Genomic DNA, 20545 nt, shown 5'->3' with positions numbered 1-20545 from the left:
GTTTTCAACTTTTATGAACGACTGGGCGTTTAAGGTTAGCGATTTGTCGTATTATCTGGATGTATAGCAAATGAAAAAATACAATTACTTTACTATCCAAGTAGACAATTAGTTTTTTTAATATTTATGTGTATTTATTTATTTATTTAGGACCCCTTCATAACAACACGTGCTACATGCCCCGCACTAGCTTAATCCGGCACTGACCATAACCATGCTAAATTAATATGAACATTTGTAGAGAAAGCAACCAATTTATGTTTTAAAAAAAACCTCTAGCTGTCTCCCACCAATCTCATTGCACGTGCGAGCACTCTCCTCCTCTGGAATGAATTTATTAGAGGCATGAAAGAGAAGTCCCGAGGGCCGATCCGGTCTTCGGTCTTTCCGCTCGGCTTCGTGGGTCAGGCAGTATGTTGCTGACTGACCCGGTTATGTAGTGACTACCCCGTTGTGGTCTAGATAACCAAGTGTACTACCCCGTTGTGGTCTAGATAACCAAGTGTACTACCCCGTTGTGGTCTAGATAACCAAGTGTACTACCCCGTTGTGGTCTAGATAACCAAGTGTACTACCCCGTTGTGGTCTAGATTACCAAGTGTACTACCCCGTTGTGGTCTAGATAGCCAAGTGTACTACCCCGTTGTGGTCTAGATAACCAAGTGTACTACCCCGTTGTGGTCTAGATTACCAAGTGTACTACCCCGTTGTGGTCTAGATTACCAAGTGTACTACCCCGTTGTGGTCTAGATTACCAAGTGTACTACCCCGTTGTGATCTAGATAACCAAGTGTACTACCCCGTTGTGGTCTAGATTACCAAGTGTACTACCCCGTTGTGGTCTAGATTACCAAGTGTACTACCCCGTTGTGGTCTAGATTACCAAGTGTACTACCCCGTTGTGGTCTAGATTACCAAGTGTACTACCCCGTTGTGGTCTAGATTACCAAGTGTACTACCCCGTTGTGGTCTAGTTAACCAAGTGTACTACCCCGTTGTGGTCTAGATTACCAAGTGTACTACCCCGTTGTGGTCTAGATAACCAAGTGTACTACCCCGTTGTGGTCTAGTTAACCAAGTGTACTACCCCGTTGTGGTCTAGATTACCAAGTGTACTACCCCGTTGTGGTCTAGTTTACCAAGTGTACTACCCCGTTGTGGTCTAGATAACCAAGTGTACTACCCCGTTGTGGTCTAGATTACCAAGTGTACTACCCCGTTGTGGTCTAGATTACCAAGTGTACTACCCCGTTGTGGTCTAGATTACCAAGTGTACTACCCCGTTGTGGTCTAGATTACCAAGTGTACTACCCCGTTGTGGTCGAGATAACCAAGTGTACTACCCCGTTGTGGTCTAGATTACCAAGTGTACTACCCCGTTGTGGTCTAGATTACCAAGTGTACTACCCCGTTGTGGTCGAGATAACCAAGTGTACTACCCCGTTGTGGTCTAGATAACCAAGTGTACTACCCCGTTGTGGTCTAGATTACCAAGTGTACTACCCCGTTGTGGTCTAGATTACCAAGTGTACTACCCCGTTGTGGTCTAGATTACCAAGTGTACTGCCCCGTTGTGGTCTAGATTACCAAGTGTACTGCCCCGTTGTGGTCTAGATTACCAAGTGTACTGCCCCGTTGTGGTCTAGATTACCAAGTGTACTACCCCGTTGTGGTCTAGATTACCAAGTGTACTACCCCGTTGTGGTCTAGATTACCAAGTGTACTACCCCGTTGTGGTCTAGATAACTAAGTGTACTACCCCGTTGTGGTCTAGATTACCAAGTGTACTACCCCGTTGTGGTCTAGATAACAAAGTGTACGTTGATGCAGTTGCCCTGTTGGGGTGTTATAATAAACGTGTTGCCCCCAAGTTCTAGTGTGTGTGTCTCCGTGGATACCCACTACACATCCGCAAATGGGAAGCAAAATATTGCACACATGATGAAATACTGTGGGGAATATTACAGCCCAAAAATGTTACAATTAACTCGGGGTATTCATACTCTTTGGTTCTTTCGGTAAAGTTACGTAGTTAGAAATAAAATAAAACAAATCACGACATTTCGATTGCAACACAAGCAATCATCATCGGGTGGGAAAACCACAGCAAGAACAAATTGCTAAAGTGCTGTGGTTTTCCCACCTGATGATGATTGCTTGTGTTGCAATCGAAACGTCGTGATTTGTTTTATTTTATTTTATTTCTAACCACGTGACTTTACCGAAGAACCAAAGAGTATGGATGCCTGCAGTCACGAAAGCTTCAAATCAAGATCTGGGTATTAAATTACTATGGATGCCAGAACGCTGCTTTAGCCAGTGTTGAGCTTAAAAGGTTAGGAAGATACCGTTACAGCTGTAATTGTGGCATTCGTAAATCAATTGCAATTTTTCTTCAATTACCGTATAATTGCAATTGCTGTAATCCTATTCATATTCTTTGGGTCTTTCGGTAAAGTCACGGAGATAGGTTCAAAGGTAAATAACAAAATAACAAAAAACTACGACGTTTCGATCGCAACACAATTATGTTCAGCCCCGTGTGTTGCTCATTGCCAATCGTTGGGAATGACACTTTTTTTGTAAAACAAAAACGCAATGCATAGAACAGTGCAAGTATTGCTTTATTCAGAAATCGGTCGTGACGGGACATACGGTAGACGGACGCGCTGGGTCACAACTTTTCCAGTTGCATCAAGTTTAGCAAAACGTATGGTGGTTGAGCGGTGATCCAGCATGAGCTACAAACATTGCTATTGCTACATTCACGTGCACATTCTCCAAACTTACACTATTTTGAACAAATCATGTTAATCATTCATTATTTCTAAAAAGTATCGAAAATACATTTTCTGCAATGCATAGGCGTATTAAATAACTAATGCCCAATTACCAGTGGTAGCGGTGGTTTTAATCTCGTGATTTAATTCCACGTGCACTTTGCGGCAGTTTTGTCTTATAGATTAACATTGATCGCGCACCCATTCATGATAACACGGCTAACATCAGCGGCGGCGAGTGATATCGGAACCAGTTCTGGGCGCCCCCCTTCACCCACCTGCACCGACTAGCATAGTGAAGCATGGTCAAACAAATCCCACTTTCGATATTTTGTGCGGAGGAGGTCATTTCTTTAGAACTGCTTTTTGTGTTTAGTTGTCCTTCCCCTGCAACTCCGATTAGCACGGTTGGCTACATATGGTACGAAAGAAGTTCAACATTCATACAAGCAAGAAGTGGACAGAGAAGAGGCTGTATTATTTTTTATTTCCTTTAATTATAGATGCACTTCGAGCCAACTCTGTAAATTACTCCAACCTGCCCCTACCAAGATCGGCATCGCAGTATCTCTCCACCGCTCACACATTCGAGCAGACCAAGTCCGTCGCCTTCTTCCCGGCTCCCGCCGTCTCCTCCACGCTGGGCCCGGCCCTCCTCTGGCCCTTGTCGGGACGTCCGCCGCTGGACGTCTTCACGGAGGCCCTCTCGGCCTCCTCCTCCCCGCCGCCGCCGCCGCTGACCCTCGGCCGCGCCCTCTTCGCGGCGTCGGAGGCATGCGCGGCCGCGTGCGACCGCCGCTCTGGGTGCGGGTGGATGTGCAGGTACTGGTCCGTGCCGCCGCTGTGCTGCTGGTCGCTGCTCGATGCGTTGGACATGTCCGACTCGGACGGGTGAGCGGCGGTAAGCGCGGCCGGGGCCGTCGGCGGTGGCAGCGACCTCGCGTCCCCGCCCTGGCGCTGCCCCCGTGAAGACTCGCGGCTCGATGCCGAGGTGTGAGACCTGCGGCCCGATTCCGCCTGCTGCTGCTGCTGCTGCTGCGGTGGCCCCTGCTGCTGCTGCTGCTGCTGCGGCTGTTGCTGTGGTTGCGCTGGCGGCGGAGGCAGCGGATGTGGCGGGGATGCCGGTGGCGGTGGCGGCGAGGGCCAGCGGAGGTCATCGGGGTCCGGCAGGAGGAGATCGCCCTCGGGAGCGCGGTGCGTCTCCGCCGTGAAGACCCGCGTCTGCGCGCGCGACATCCCCGCTCGGGGGTTCCCCTCGTCCTCGTACTCCTCCTCCTCTTCGTCCGAGTAGCGCGAGCGGTTTCCCTCGCCGATGTAGAAGCGTGCGGCGCGCATGCTTTCCATGCGGCGACGGTGCCTGTGCTGCTGCTGCTGCGATGGCTGCTGGTAGTAATGCGGCTGCTGCTGCTGGTGCTGCTGCTGCTGGTGGTGGTGGTGATGGTGGTGGTGGTCACGGGACGGAGGCCGCTCCTCCGCGCCGTGGAAGTCGCGGGTGGAGCGGCGCCGCTTCTCACGAGGAGACGCGGCGTGCACGGCGCCCGGCGGGGGGCCGTGGCGTGAGCGGTAGCACTTGGCCTCCAGGTGCGGGGGCAGCAGCCGCGGCACGACGCGGGTTCTGGGCGAGGCGTACCTACGCACCGCACGTCACATCCCGGTGGATTCGTTGTTCTCGTGACGTGACGCCAATAGCACGCCAGAGGTAAAATTGGTGGGAAGATACAACAGTGCTTTCCATCTTTACAAATGTGTTGTGAACGCATCTGATTTCTCCATCTCAGGCCAGAGGTGAACCCTTTAATTATGAGACATGGCTTTAAAGTCCACTGCCACGCTCTTAACAAATGTCCAAATTGTGTTTAGAAATGTGGATGGACCATCACCATCCTTGTGTGAGTAAAAAGTCAGTTGGTCTGAGTATGTCTGGTACGTTATGAACTACAGTCCAATTTGGTTGACGTGCTATGCCAAATAATTCCTTTTGTGATCATACCGATGATTACCCGCATCTTTAAAGCGTCTCAAATGTGAATCAAACATCGTGGAACACTGGCTCCCTTTCAAAGTATACGACTCCGGAGAGACAAGTTTAGTTATTCTATCTCCGTCAGCGCATAGAGAGGCCAAAACGAGTGCCACTCACCGGACTCCCCTCTGCACTGGCTCGCCGGGGTAGTATCCCAGAATCCTCTGTGCCTTGCGGCTGATGGGCAGCAGGAGCTCGGTCTCCTGCAGGTAGGGGTCACCGTGCCGCTCGGACACGTACATGCCGCCCGGCATGCGCATCAAGTAGCCGGCGGGGCCCGGACCGAGCCACTCCATGCCCGGAGGTGGTGGCCTGCACAGCACGGGTTGATGATTATCAGTGAAGCAAGTTTGGAGAAATATCACGCGTACGCATGGATTATGTGACGCTCTTCGGCATGCGTGTGTCTTTGGAAGTATTTTATTCGTGAGTTGTAAGCCGATGGGCCTTGCTCATGTTTTTGTTTTTTGTTTGTTGCGGTTGCACCCGATTCAAGAGCCGAATGGCTCACAGGGCTATACCTAATAAATTAAACTTGAAAACTTGAAAGCATTTCAGTGATCCCGCACCTCCAATTAGCACGGTTGGCTTCGTACGGTGCGAAATAAATTTAGCATACAGAAAATGTTACGATTAATTAAGCCCTGCCACTGGCACACACGACAATCGCTATGCGACTGGACCAGGCACAGTAGCGACTGTGGCAACGCGGTGCCCACAAGTCATCCCGTCTGCATCTCCACGGCTGTGGTCGTAGGGCCCTGTCTCGTCAGCACCTGAAGAAGGCCCCGGGGCGTCGACCGGGCTCTCGCGTCACCACCTGCGGCCTCCTGGCCTCGAGCGGCCGCTCCGGGTGCGGCACCGCGTGCGCATGGGACCTGGGTGGCCGTGGCCTCACGCTCTCCACTGCATGCGCTGCACGGCACAGACGATCAGCGTGGAACTCCAGGGCAGAGAGTTTCTCAGGTGACAGACAAACAGCGTAGAACTCTAGGGCAGGGTCTCTCAAAGTTTGAGGGCTTATTTGTGGCTCAAGACCTTTCCATATGATTTCAGAAGTTTTCCCGAACTTTGTCGATGCCGTACAAATAATATATGAACTACCAAGCTCCTTTTTAAATCTAAAATATGAATGTGGCCTTTGGTCAGAACATTCACAAACTCCTGAAACCTGTAAAATATTAAATGTAAACTTCTAATGGTTACTATAAAAAAAATGCCAATAATGTAATTGTTTTTTAAGCCAAAGGAAGGAGCTACACAATGGTATAGAAGAAAGCAGAGCTATTCACAACGCATTCACTCTGTAAACACTGCATGGTTAAAGTTAATCAATAGGTGCTCACTCAGCTAGGTGTGCGCGTGTGTGCGAGTGCGCGTGCGTGTGCGCGTGCCTGCGCTCGTCCGACATCTCGCCATCTCGGGGGTGGAGGAGCTGGCCTTCGCGGGGTGCGCTCCGCGCGACATCGGGGCAACGGGTTTCGGCCTCACGCCGCCACCGACGCTCGCCGCCACCGCGGCCGCCGCCTCCGCTATCGAGTCCTCCCGCCGGAACCCCACCACCGCCCGCCTCCTGCCCGCCGGCGTTCTCGCAAGCGCCGGCTCGTGCCCCCCGCGCGGGCGCGCCGCCAACTCGGGCGTCGAGTCTCCGCGACGGGCGCCCGCGGATGCGCCGCCGCCGCCGCCGCTACCCCCGACGGAGGCCGGCATCGCAGCGGCCGCCGCCGCGGCGCCCGCCGCCGATCCTCCGTTTCCGCCGGCGGGGCCCGTGGGCCGCGGCGCCGCGACCCCCGTCACGGGCGCCGGGTGGCCGTGCGAGCGCGGCATGTCAGGGGTGGACTCCGCGGAGGGGATGAAGAGCATCTCCTGCGTCGGCGAGGACGGGGCGGAAGAGCCGCGGCTCTGGGGCTCGTGGGTCGGAGAGGAGCGCTCGCCGCCCTCCTGCAGCCGCGCTGACGGCACAAGGAGCAAGGTCAGCCGCTCGCCGCGCACAGGGAAGCAAACGCCGTTATGGGTGCACACACGATGGTCGAGGCTGAGGGTGGAGTGGCAGACGAAAGGAGGGGCACGCGTTCGAGGGCACGACCGCCGTGCAGATGATGGAGCGATGAGACCAGGTTGTGCGGAAAGAGCTGTATGGATTATCGTATCACGAGATGGTGTGGGATGGTGGCAACTCGGGGAGATCTTCACCCAGCAGTGTTATTGATCGCGGGTGATGGTGATGAAACGTTTTTTAAAATGACAAACTTTGTAGTTAGTTAAGCGTCTCATTTTGTGAAGCAGTGCTTGTCTGCCGTTTCATTTATTTATCGTGCTTAGGGTGGGCTCTTAAACGATTGCTATCTGACAACTTTGAACTGGCCATGCCTGGAATACGTCACATTTGCATCCACGGAACAGGGAGGAATTGCAACGGGATTAGAGAAATTCACGTTCGTAAATTCATACTCACCAATTTAGAACATTAAATAATAATAAATGTACCTGCTGCCATTTGAAACACTTTCTTTTTGTCCTCTGTACGCTCCTGAAAAACAAAATAATGGAAACGCAAAACAGTTTCTTATTCACTGATTTAATCGAATAGAGTTGGTGCAGTAATGCAGTGGTTACCCTTTACACTCTGAACCCACAAACCTGAGTTTCACTCCCAGCCACATCTACCGTCAATGACAAGTGGCATCTGGATCGAAATGCGGGCACCCTGTCCACCCCCCCCCCCCCTCTTCACATAGTTCAGCTTCAGGACCCCTACAGCCATCTGGGCCCCAGTTCCATCCCACCGCTTACACACTGGACAGCTACCTCACTGGGCGCTATGCTGGCCTATAGGTTGATTACGTTCAGGAAGAATGATTACGTTCAGGAAGAACGTAAACAGCCAGGTAGGGTGTTGACTGTTATGTTATCCGACTCTCTGTTGTATTACATTACATTTCTAAGTATACTAGATTTTTCGATTTAAAACTTTCGTGACTGCAGGGATTCATCTTCTTGGTTCTTTCGGTAAAGTCACGTAAAAGGGAAGTAATAAATAATACAAATAAAACATAATAAAATAACACTAGATTTGTGTTTCTATTTCATTTATACCTGATGATGATTGCTTGTGTTGCAATCGAAACGTAGTATGCAAGTATTTAATTTATTATTTTCTCTTTATACGTGACTTTACCGAAAGAACCAAAGAGTAATTCCTGCAGTTACGAAAGCTCCAAATTAAGTATAGGTTCTATGTTAGCGAATGGGTTGCAGCAGCGTGGTTGGCACATGGCCCCGGTTCAATGAACGAAATGGAGGCCCCCTGTCCGATTTGCCTCCCTCGAACGTAGCCCGGCGACTGGGCTTCCCTGACCGTGGTGCAGCTGCACCGCCTGCACACTCGATAGCTACGCCTCTTGCCCCGTGGGTCACAGGTTCTCTCTCTCTGTGTGGCTCCAGGGTGAGACGGCCAGCGTGGCACGGTGACTTTGTCTCTGGGTTGGCGGGGTGGGCCTTGCAGGTACTTACGTACTGAAGCTGCATCCGAAGGTCATTGTTCGTGACCTTCAGGGACCTGGCGATGGACTGCAGGTAGTAAATCAGCATGCTGCGCAGAGGACAGACACAGGGCAGTGCTGTTAACATCTGACGTTCGTGTCGAGGGAGTAGGTTCGTGCGTTTAAACATGTGGGCTGTTGTACGGTTAATTGTGGTGGAACGATGCATTGATTTATCGGTTAACATCGATTCTTGAGCTCACAAAATGTAAAATGTGATTTTTTTTCATTCAAACTTATACGTATGTGTGTATATATATATACAAACTCAGTTTATATGTGACCCGATTGTCCGTGAAATTTGTTTATCTGGGTTTCGGAAAAACACTGTTCTCAAATATCCAGCGGGCAGAGCCATCCAACTATCTGGGGTTCAGTCAAACAGAGTTATCCGGAACATTCTTCTCATCATCATCATCCAGGACTATTCGCGGTCACACCATCTGGCTCAACGAGTGAATCCCGGTTGGAACCCCGGATACTTGGAACAGAGGCACTCCCCCAACCACCCCCAGTTTAACCCGGACAAACAGAGTTTGACTGCATACGAACTGAGCAGTGGCAATGTCACAAATGCGTGGTAAAAAGTCTGAAATTGGCAACGGTTTTTTTGCAAGCAGGTCGCCATCCTGACAAAATCAACGCGCTAAGTCGTAGGGGTGAGTTGAGGCTTTCCACGCGTGACGCGCCCCAGCGTCGTTCAGCTTGACAGCGGTGCGATGTCAGACAGCAGGGGGCAACTGCTCTCCACTCGTGGCACCGACGCTCCAGAGAGCAGCAAGGGTTCTTGCACTACGTATGTACGGTACGATTTTTTTTCGCACCGTACGTAGCCAGCCGCGCTCAGCGGAGGATGAGGTTAGAATTTTGAAGCCGGCTCTGGACTTAGCAAAAATGTGTGGCGTCTCGATAGGATTCAGGGTTTGCGATGTGATTCAACAATCAATTATTAAAGAAAACCCGATCGTATTTAAAATTGCGGGAAAAAAATGCAGTCCCTAATGAACGCAGCAATCACAGAAACCCATTGCATACAGCATGAGTATATTATTTGAAGAATATTGAAATACTGATGCATATCTCGTGAGCTTAAGAATTGTAATTAATATATGCCACAAATGCCTAACAGACAGCGTTAAACACAACATAACACAGGAAATAATCTTACGCAATCTGTGCAGAGACAACCTCACACACTCACAAGGACCACATGCTGACTCGCTCACAACACCACGAGCTGACTCACCACGAGTTGACTCACTCACAAGCACCACGTGCTGACTCACTCACAATGAGTCACGTGCTGACTCACTCACAATGAGTCACGAGTTGACTCACTCACAAGCACCACGTGCTGACTCACTCACAATGAGTCACGTGCTGACTCACTCACAATGAGTAACGTGCTGACTCACTCACAATGAGTCACGTGCTGACTCACTCACAAGCGTCACGAGCTGACTCACTAACAATGAGTCACGTGCTGACTCACTCACAATGAGTCACGTGCTGACTCACTCACAATGAGTCACGAGTTGACTCACTCACAAGCACCACGAGTTGACTCACTCACAATGAGTCACGAGCTGACTCACTCACAAGAGCCACGAGCTGACTCACTCACAAGAGCCACGAGCTGACTCACTCACAATGAGTCACGTGCTGACTCACTCACAATGAGTCACGAGCTGACTCACTCACAAGAGCCACGAGCTGACTCACTCACAATGAGTCACGAGCTGACTCACTCACAAGAGCCACGAGCTGACTCACTCACAATGAGTCACGTGCTGACTCACTCACAATGAGTCACGTGCTGACTCACTCACAATGAGTCACGTGCTGACTCACTCACAATGAGTCACGTGCTGACTCACTCACAATGAGTCACGTGCTGACTCACTCACAAGGACCACGAGTTGACTCACTCACAACACCACGAGCTGACTCACTCACAAGCACCACGGGTTGACTCACTCACAATGAGTCACGAGCTGACTCACTCACAAGAGCAGCAGCAGAGCGGGCAGGATCACGACGGGCGTGGTCACGTAGCTCACCACCGAGTTGAACCACGACGGGAACTCCGTTTTGATCGTGTCCGACACAATGTCGTAGATCTTTTCCTGGCCGCTGACGGAGGGTGGGGGGGGGGAAGCGAACCGTTAGGCACGCTCATCGTTCGGCGAAGACGCGCACCGCCGCTGCCGCGTAGGTTTTCGCGGTCGTGCCGTACGTCTCTGCGACGTGTCTTCGGGGCCGTTCGGATTCGATTATCCAACATTTCGTCTCTCCGCGTGCTGGGCGCGTCCTCGGTTCCAGAAGACGTTCTCGGTGCGGGGCGTAGCACGTCAATGACGGAACAAGAACGCGCGTTGCGGCCCGAAAACACGTCGGGGATTTGAGATCTATTCCGTCTTTTCAAATGTATCTCTTTGTACCCGAATAGACGCAGTTAATTAGAATGAAAGTTGTTCCGGAGATGGATAGCCTCACCTTACCATATGAATAAAAAGTGTGCTTTACTTGGCCCTTCCCCCCCCCCTCTCCAACCATTATATAAAAGGAGTGGTAGCTCCTGCAATCTCTCATTTACTTGATACAGCTGTCGTGGCTGTGACGGTTCCACCTGAAGACGGAAGCTTGTGTTGCCTCCGAAACGTCGTGATTTTTATTTTATTTTACTTTTATTAATTTTAATGTTTTACCTACGTGACTTTACCGAAAAAACCTAAGAAGATGGATAGGGCTTTGTGGTATTGGTTCCAACGTGAAGCCTGTTTGCTGGTATTAGCTCTGAACGGGCTGTATTGCACACGCCAGAGCGACTGTGCGAACGGAGCGACAGCGAGAAATACACGGGGGAGGCAGCAAGCATTACCTGAAGGGGCCGCATCCACTGGACGGGCGGTATCGGACGATGGAGAAGATGGTGGGCAGCATGCAGAGGAAGAGCATGAAGAGCAGCATGGCCAAGTAGAAGTTGTTGGAGCTGCAAGGGGACGCAAAGCGCTCAATTCATCTCGCCGCTTCACAAGTGCACCACCACCAACACCGTCGTCATCATCACTACCACTATCATCATAATTGCTACCACCATCATCATCACTACCGCTATCATCATAATCGCTACCACCATCATCATCATCACTACCGCTATCATCATAATCGCTACCACCATTAGCGCCATCATCACTACCGCTATCATCATAATCGCTACCACCATTAGCGCCATCATCACTACCGCTATCATCATAATCGCTACCACCATCATCATCACTACTGCTATCATCATAATCGCTACCACCATCATCATCATCACTACCGCTATCATCATAATCGCTACCACCATTAGCGCCATCATCACTACCGCTATCATCATAATCGCTACCACCATCATCATCACTACCGCTATCATCATAATTGCTACCACCATCATCATCACTACCGCTATCATCATAATCGCTACCACCATCATCATCATCACTACCGCTATCATCATAATCGCTACCACCATTAACGCCATCATCACTACCGCTATCATCATAATCGCTACCACCATCATCATCATCACTACCGCTATCATCATAATCGCTACCACCATTAGCGCCATCATCACTACCGCTATCATCATAATCGCTACCACCATTAGCGTCATCATCACTACCGCTATCATCATAATCGCTACCACCATTAGCGTCATCATCACTACCGCTATCATCATAATCGCTACCACCATCATCATCACTACCGCTATCAACATAATCGCTACCACCATTAGCGTCATCATCACTACCGCTATCATCATAATCGCTACCACCATCATCATCACTACCGCTATCATCATAATCGCTACCACCATTAGCGTCATCATCACTACCGCTATCATCATGATCACTACCACCATTAGCGTCATCATCACTACCGCTATCATCATAATCACTACCACCATTAGCGTCATAATCACTACCGCTATCATCATAATCGCTACCACCATTAGCGTCATCATCACTACCGCTATCATCATAATCGCTACCACCATTAGCGTCATCATCACTACCGCTATCATCATAATCGCTACCACCATCATCATCACTACCGCTATCAACATAATCGCTACCACCATTAGCGTCATCATCACTACCGCTATCATCATAATCGCTACCACCATCATCATCACTACCGCTATCATCATAATCGCTACCACCATTAGCGTCATCATCACTACCGCTATCATCATGATCACTACCACCATTAGCGTCATCATCACTACCGCTATCATCATAATCACTACCACCATTAGCGTCATAATCACTACCGCTATCATCATAATCGCTACCACCATTAGCGTCATCATCACTACCGCTATCATCATAATCGCTACCACCATTAGCGTCATCATCACTACCGCTATCATCATAATCGCTACCACCATTAGCGTCATCATCACTACCGCTATCATCATAATCGCTACCACCATCATCATCACTACCGCTATCATCATAATCGCTACCACCATTAGCGTCATCATCACTACCGCTATCATCATAATCGCTACCACCATTAGTGTCATCATCACTACCGCTATCATCATAATCGCTACCACCATTAGCGTCATCATCACTACCGCTATCATCATAATCACTACCACCATTAGTGCCATCATCACTACCGCTATCAACATAATCACTACCACCATTAGCGTCATCATCACTACCACTATCATCATAATCGCTACCACCATTAGCGCCATCATCACTACCGCTATCAACATAAGCACTACCACCATTAGTGTCATCATCACTACCGCTATCATCATAATTGCTACCACCATTAGCATCATCATCACTACCACTATCAACATACTCGCTACCACCATTAGCGTCATCATCATCACTACCGCTATCATCATAATCGCTACCACCATCATCATCACTACCGCTATCATCATAATATCTACCACCATTAGCGCCATCATCATCATCACTAACGCTATCATCATAATCGCTACCACCATTAGCGCCATCATCATCACTACCGCTATCATCATAATCGCTACCACCATCATCATCACTACCGCTATCATCATAATCGCTACCACCATTAGCGCCATCATCATCATCATCATTACCTCTATCATCGTAATCTCTACGACTACCACCGTTATCCGACATTAGGAAGCCACTGGAGCGATGTACTTTTCAATCTAGATTTGAAAACTAATTTCTTTAGAACAGTTTGTGTTTAGTTTGTTCGGCCTTCCCCCGCACCTCCGATTAGTGCGGCCGGTTACGTACGGTGCGAAAGAAGTTCAACATGCATAGCCTCGCGAGTCGCCGGCGGCCTCTCTCACCGCGAGGCGCGGAACACCTGCTGGTGAGGCACGTTGCAGGTGAGCACGGCCCAGCTGCGCAGGTACATGAGGCCGATGAGCTTGAGCACATTGAACGCGGGCAGAATGGGAGAGAAGAAAGCGCCCATCCTGCAGGAAGCAGGGGGGGGGGGGGTTACGGTGTGGTCAACGGGCAGGGCTTGAACCTACATTAAGCTGGCAAAAACCTGAGGGGTGGCATTTCTACGTTCATCAAGTCCCTACCGTCGTGGTGGCAAAGATGTTAGAGAACTGCACTATCAATCTGGCAAAAAAACCTCCTTTCTTTATCCGGAAGATGAGTGAGTCGGTTTATTTTTGGGTAAGCCCCATTGAGCCGAGAAGATATTTTTCAACGGCGACTGACAACCGGATGCCACTCGCCGCTGACGGTGACCGTGGCCGGGATTCGAACTCAGGCGAGTGAGCTCTCAGTGCAGTGTGCTAACCGCCGTGCGCGAGCTCGCTCACCAGATCATGCCCTGGTTGTAGACGAGGTGAAGAACGTTTTCGGCGATCTTAAACTCTCCGTACTCGGGCTGAGGGCAGAGGCACACGCTCACATTCGCCTCTCCCAACGCCAGGCGCTCGACAATTTCAACCGAGGCAGTGGCCCGTCAGATGCGACACAGCAACAACGTAGCGATGCACGCCCGTCATTATGTGTTTTTTTTTTCAAAAATCATCGTTAAAATAGCGGTGCGTGCAAAACTGGAGTGCTGAAATCCACTTTAGAAATAGTTTACTGTTGGTGCGGTAGTTCGAACACCGCCTTGCAATGAAGAGCACTGATTCACGTGTTCTGTTTTGTGGGGTTTTTGTTTTGCTGTTCCCATTTTTCCACCAGGTCTCCCTTGATAAGGTGGAGTGCTGAAATCCACTTTAGAAATCGTTTACTGTTGGTGCGGTAGTTCAAACACCGCTCACTGAATCTCAGCTGTCCAGGTTCAATTCCTAGCCATGGCTAAGTCAGTGGAGAGTAATCTCTAAAACTGGTCCCTAGTTCTGCCCCCCCCCACCCACCATTCACAGTTGGCTACGCACGGTGCAAAAGAAGTTCAACATACATACATTCAGCAAACCGCACTGACCAGCGTTTTGAGAGGTGACCGTAGCGGTAACGGACACACTGCCCGAGCGCTGCCTCTTTTAACCTCGTCGTAAACTCACAAACCTTGTCGTAAACTCACAAACCTCGTCGTAAACTCATTAACAGACATAAACTCACAAACCTCGTTGTAAACTCACAAACCGACGTAAACTCACAAACTTGCTCTCGAGGTCCCAGCACCAACAGTCGCTGCAGAAGCGAACGAAGAGGCCCCGGAAGAAGTCGATGAGCAGCACGCTGGCCACCGTGAAGATCATGTCGATGATCGACAGCTTGAGCATCTCCTGCAGGGGACCGTGGCGGGTGGGAGGGGAGGGGGGTGACACGTGTTTCAGCAGGGAACATAATAATAATGGCAACACCCATTTTTGTTGTTATGGTGGTGTTTATTCGTGTGAATGTTCTTCACTCGTTTTCAGAGGGGGGACCACTTTCAGTTTGAGGTGCGCCACACTGCCCGCTGCAAGGGGTGTTATATACTCTTAGTTCTTTCGGTAAAGTCACGTAGGTAAATCTGGCTGTGACGGTCCCACCTGATGACGGAGACTTGTGTTGCCTCCGAAACGTCGTGATTTTATTATTTTATTTTTTATTAATCTTAATTTCATTTTTTACCTACGTGACTTTACCGAAAGAACTAAGAGTATGAATCCTTGCAGTCACGAAAGCTTCAAATCTAGAATGCAAGGGGTGTGTTCACGTGTTGTGTCTTGTCGGAGGCCGCACGTCAGGGGGCCGCACTAAAGGTCATCAAGGGTCACCAGTGGCCCGCGAACCTTGCAATGAAGAGCACCGATTCATGTGTTTTGTTTTGTGGGGTTTTTGTTTTGCTGTTCCCATTTTTCCAGCAGGTCTCCCTTGATAAAGTACATTTTAGTCTTAGCAGGCTTCTAACCTGGTCATACGTTGATTGATCGAAGCATAGGGATAACAAATCTACTTTTTATTACTTTGATCAATTACACGGTGGCCACGTCACGTCTAAAACAACGAGCAAACGGACGTGCAAAATGTGGCTCTGTGCCCATGTCCACTTGTATCACTGTCCACTTGTATCACTGCACCACAGCCCTGAAGGAGCGTAGCGGTGCAGGCATTGAGCTACATCTGAGCCGCTTTGGCTTCAAGTTGCCGAACAAATGCATTAGAAGGTCACACTCATGACACACTAAGTGCTTGCCACAAATGAACCACAATACTTTGCTGATCTCGTTAAGGAGCATAAACCATCACGCGAACTCCAGTCGTTCTACGCAGCAGCTTTTGGCTAGCCATCGAACAAAGACTGGCACTGCATTGCGTGCTTTTCAAATGCGCTTCTGCGGCCGTCTGGAACGCTCTTTCTTCTGATATTAGGAAGCCAGCTGAGCTATGCACTTTTAAATCTACATGGAAAACTAATTTCTTTCGAACTGCTTTTTGTGTTCAGTTTGTTGTCCTTCCCCCGCACCTCCGATTTGCACGCTTGACTTCGTGACGGTGCAAAATAAGTTCAACACACATACAGCACGTTCGCATGCGACAATCACCTGCCCAACGTAGGTCTCCCAGCACTGGTTTTCCGACGACTTGGACGAGTACGACATCTCGGTGGTCGTGTTCGAGACGGGCTTATTCCCGGTGGAGCTCAGCGCCAGGGAGGACGTCCGGTTGGCCCAATCCACCACCGCCGCCACTACCCTCGCCGCCGCCACCGTAAAGTTCAGCGCCGTCGCCTCCGTCCCGCCACGGGGGCCTTCGAGGACGCTATCGTGCGGTCCGGGCGTCGTGTTGTTCCACGAGGGTGAAGAGGAGGAGGAGAAGGAGGAGGAGGAGGTCGTGATTGCCGTGAGGTTGGCAAAGAAGGTCGACACCAGCACGGACGTCAGGTTTACGGCGGCGGTGGCGGCGGCGGCGACCGTGGCGGCTGCCGTAGTGGTGGCGGCGGTCGTGGCGGCGGTGATGAGGTCAAAGGTGGAATTCGTGAGTTGGCCCAGATCGACTGTCGTGACAGGTGGTGATGATGGTGACGGTGACGTCAGCGCCGGGGCGATCGTGGTGGAGTTGTGGGAGGGGATGACGACTTGGGGAGTGTCCCCGCCGAGACGCACCGTGCGGTCCTGCGCGTTCTTCTCTGTGCCGTTCACCTGAAGGACAACCACGGTTCTGTCGGTCTCCCTTAACCGGAGCTTACCTAACAGGAGATGGCCCTGTGACCAAAATAATTCAGAATCAGCCCAATCTCTTATGAAACTAAGCGGGTATCAGCCTGGATAGTGCTTGGATGGGCAACCGCCATGAATGACAGGTGTTATAGGCTGTGGGACTCTCTATAGGCAGCAGTGGGCTGTGCAGCAAAATCCATTGTTGTACTGTACTTCTATTCTCACTGCCTTCACGGATATGCACTGACCAGCACGGTGAGTGATGGTAGCATAATTGCCATGAGCCTCTTGGTTTGGGGAAGCCAGACGGTGGGGATGGGGGAACGGGGGTGATTTGTAACCTATCCAATGACAATAACAACACGACTTTAATATGTCCTAACCGGACACCGGGTGTATGAACACGTGACATGTGGCATCTCACCATGGCACTCATGATGTTAACCTTGTCCAGGAGGGCAATGATGAGGCTGTAGAGATTGCCCAGGTACAGAACCAAGACCCTGGCAGGGACAACACACGCCACACACTTAGCACCACGGACAGCGTCCACACGAGACTGCCAGAATTAACAAACAGTATTAATAATAATAAAAAATCTAAACTATACTAAAACTATCTTAACTTTGGAGCTTTCGTGACTGCAGGAATTATTCTTTGATTCTTTCGGTAAAGTCACGTATAAAGAAAAAATAATAAAAAATTACAAATTAAATAAAAGCATACCATTATTTAATTTATTATTTTTTCTAAATAATAGCATACTATTATTTAATTTATTCATTTTTCTTTATACGTGACTTTACCGAAAGAACCAAAGAATTATACTAAACTAATTTTTATTTCATATTACTTTAGCAGGTAAGGCCCACTGAGCTATGTAGCTCTTTTTCAGAAGCGACCTGGCCACAAATGATAGCTCAACGAAGTGGATTATCACGTGGAAATGTATAGCAGCCAAAGACTCTGATCGCATGTTTCTAAATGTTGAGGGAAAAACCGGGGGACGCGGAGAAAAATCCACGCAACCACGGGATGAACATGCAAACTCCAATGTACAGGCATCAGGGTCGGGATCGAACCCACGACCTCATGTATTCCAGGCGAGGTAGTTAACATCATCATTATCACCATCCATTATTTCTACATCGCTTTAAGCATTACACGAACACAACCAATTTCAAATCTGTTTGAAAATCTGAAAACGAAACAAAAGTCGACAGGCAGACAAACAGTGCAGGGTCATGATTTGCCTCCTCGTCCGCAGAGCTCACAAGCCAACGAGTTACGGGGGCTGGGAACAGGAAGCAAGGAGACGGAGAAAAATACAGAGTTCTCGATTTGAAGCTTTCGTGACTGCAAGGATTCATATTCTTAGGTTTTTTCGGTAAAGTCACGTAGGCAAAAATTAAAATTAATAAAAGTACAATAAAAATCACGACGTTTCGGAGGCAACACAAGCTTCCGTCTTCAGCTGGAACCGTCACAGCACGATTACTTGATACAGCTGTGACGGTTCCACCTGAAGACGGAAGCTTGTGTTGCCTCCGAAACGTCGTTATTTTTATTGTACTTTTATTAATTTTAATTTTTACCTACGTGACTTTACCGAAAAAAACTAATAATAAAAAAGCACAGAGGGTCACAGCTGTATCAAGTAATCGTGCTGTGAAGGTTCCACCTGAAGACGGAAGCTTGTGTTGCCTCCGAAACGTCGTGATTTTTATTGTACTTTTATTAATTTTTATTTTTACCTACGTGACTTTGCCGAAAAAAACCTAAGAATGAAAAAGTACAGAGGGCACGACAGCAGCAGCAGCAGAAGAAATGCAACAGAGGAGAGTGCGCGGAAAGCCGAGTGTAAGAGATGGGTTCTCAGGAGGAGTTTCAATTCGGAGAGAGAATGCACGAGGCAGGAGGTTGGAGGGGAACAGAAGGGAGTCCCGTGGAACAGTTTCCTAGCGGATAACGAGAGGAGATGAAGGTTCAAGTTCATTTATTAGGTGTAGCCCTGTGAGCCATTCGGCTCTTGAATCGGGTGCAACCGCAACAAACAAAAAACAAAAACATGAACAAAAAACATCTTAAAGTGAATATGTGACTGAGTGCAAACAGAAAATCCAAGAAAAGACAGCAAAATATTGCAGAAAAAAACACGGTACACCAACGCTGTGTGCAAAAATCCCAGTGGGATGCAAGTCAAACATCCAACAACAACCACAAGACAACTTAGATTAAGGCCATCAGTCTAACTCTGTACTACAACAAACAAACATGGCTAAACCAATACACTTTTCGAAATCACCAAAATACAGCCATGAAACCAATGAAACAGTGATCATAGGAACTGTGATGGAATTTTCACAATAAATGGTGGGAGGGGTGGGGGGCGGGCGGGGTTCTGGCACCTGGCGAGCTGGAAGCGGAGAGTGGTGCGCGGGTGGTATTGCTCCAGCGCCGCGATGATCTCGAAGGCGGAGGGAGCCAGCATGGTGATGAGGGACACGACGACGCTCACCTGCGGCAAGGCGACACAGCAACCCCGGAGGTTGGTGCCGTTAGCAGAGGTCGCACACGGGTTTTGATTCCTTACCCGTAGCCGGCCGCACCAGGGTCGCAAACGGGTTTTGATTCCTTACCCGTACCCGTAGCCGGCCGCACCAGGGTCGCAAACGGGTACCCGTACCCGGCCGTACCCTACCCGTACCCGGCCGGGTACGGGTAGGGTACGGGTATCGGGTACCCGATTGCGACCTCTGGGATGAAGCCATGTTGCAGGCGCGCGGGGGTTGATTCTAGGAACTTGAATTGTGAGAAGAGACAAGACGTTGGGAAATGAGTGACAAACGGTGACTCACCAGTGACTCACGGCCTACCCGTACCCGGCCGCACCAGGGTCGCAAACGGGTACCCGTACCCGGCCGGGTACCGGGTAGGGTACGGGTATCGGGTACCCGGTTGCGACCTCTGACCGTTAGTGAGCCCTCAGGGCCGTCGGCGATCGTGCTGTGTCGGTTCCACCTGAAGACGGAGACTTGTGTTGCCTCCGAAACGTCGTGATTTTTATTTTATTTTTATTTAACTTTTATAAATTTATATTTTTTACCTACGTGACTTTACCGAAAACAAACTAAGAAAATGAATCTTTGCATTCACGAAAGCTTCAAATCTACAAGTCTTTGTATGTATAAAAATATCCAGGGCCTACCTTGGTTCCTCCCACCCTCAACCAGTATATATACAAGGACTGTTTTCTTGGAATTTCTCATTTACTTGATACAGCTATCGTGCTGTGACGGTTCCACCTGAAGACGGAAGCTTGTGTTGCCTCCGAAACGTCGTGATTTTTATTGTACTTTTATTAATTTTTATTTTTACCTACGTGACTTTGCCGAAAAAAACCTAAGAATGAAAAAGTACAGAGGGCACGACAGCAGCAGCAGCAGAAGAAATGCAACAGAGGAGAGTGCGCGGAAAGCCGAGTGTAAGAGATAGGTTCTCAGGAGGAGTTTCAATTCGGAGAGAGAATGCACGAGGCAGGAGGTTGGAGGGGAACAGAAGGGAGTCCCGTGGA

At 49.5% G+C, this 20545-nt stretch overlaps 1 protein-coding gene across 1 annotated transcript in view; it reads right to left on the bottom strand.

Moving 5' to 3' along the window:
- Positions 1-2606: 2606 nt before the first annotated feature.
- The window catches only part of TMC3 (transmembrane channel like 3), a 37361-nt gene continuing 19422 nt past the window's right edge, over positions 2607-20545 (bottom strand). Inside the window, exons 12-24 of the mRNA XM_061558334.1 lie at positions 17396-17474; positions 16357-16953; positions 14983-15111; positions 14188-14255; positions 13699-13827; positions 11227-11337; positions 10353-10478; positions 8317-8395; positions 7291-7333; positions 6198-6755; positions 5580-5718; positions 4921-5115; positions 2607-4410 (exon numbers count right to left, since the gene is read on the bottom strand). Of these exons, the coding sequence (XP_061414318.1) occupies positions 3360-4410; positions 4921-5115; positions 5580-5718; positions 6198-6755; positions 7291-7333; positions 8317-8395; positions 10353-10478; positions 11227-11337; positions 13699-13827; positions 14188-14255; positions 14983-15111; positions 16357-16953; positions 17396-17474 (3304 nt within the window). The 3' untranslated portion in view covers positions 2607-3359. The remainder of the gene's footprint in view (positions 4411-4920; positions 5116-5579; positions 5719-6197; positions 6756-7290; positions 7334-8316; positions 8396-10352; positions 10479-11226; positions 11338-13698; positions 13828-14187; positions 14256-14982; positions 15112-16356; positions 16954-17395; positions 17475-20545) is intronic.

The sequence above is a fragment of the Lethenteron reissneri genome, chromosome 24, assembly GCF_015708825.2.
Source record: "Lethenteron reissneri isolate LAM-NWPU_2019-01 chromosome 24, ASM1570882v1, whole genome shotgun sequence".
Taxonomy (NCBI): Eukaryota; Metazoa; Chordata; class Hyperoartia; order Petromyzontiformes; family Petromyzontidae; genus Lethenteron; species Lethenteron reissneri.
This window is presented reverse-complemented; position numbering and strand designations above follow the sequence as displayed.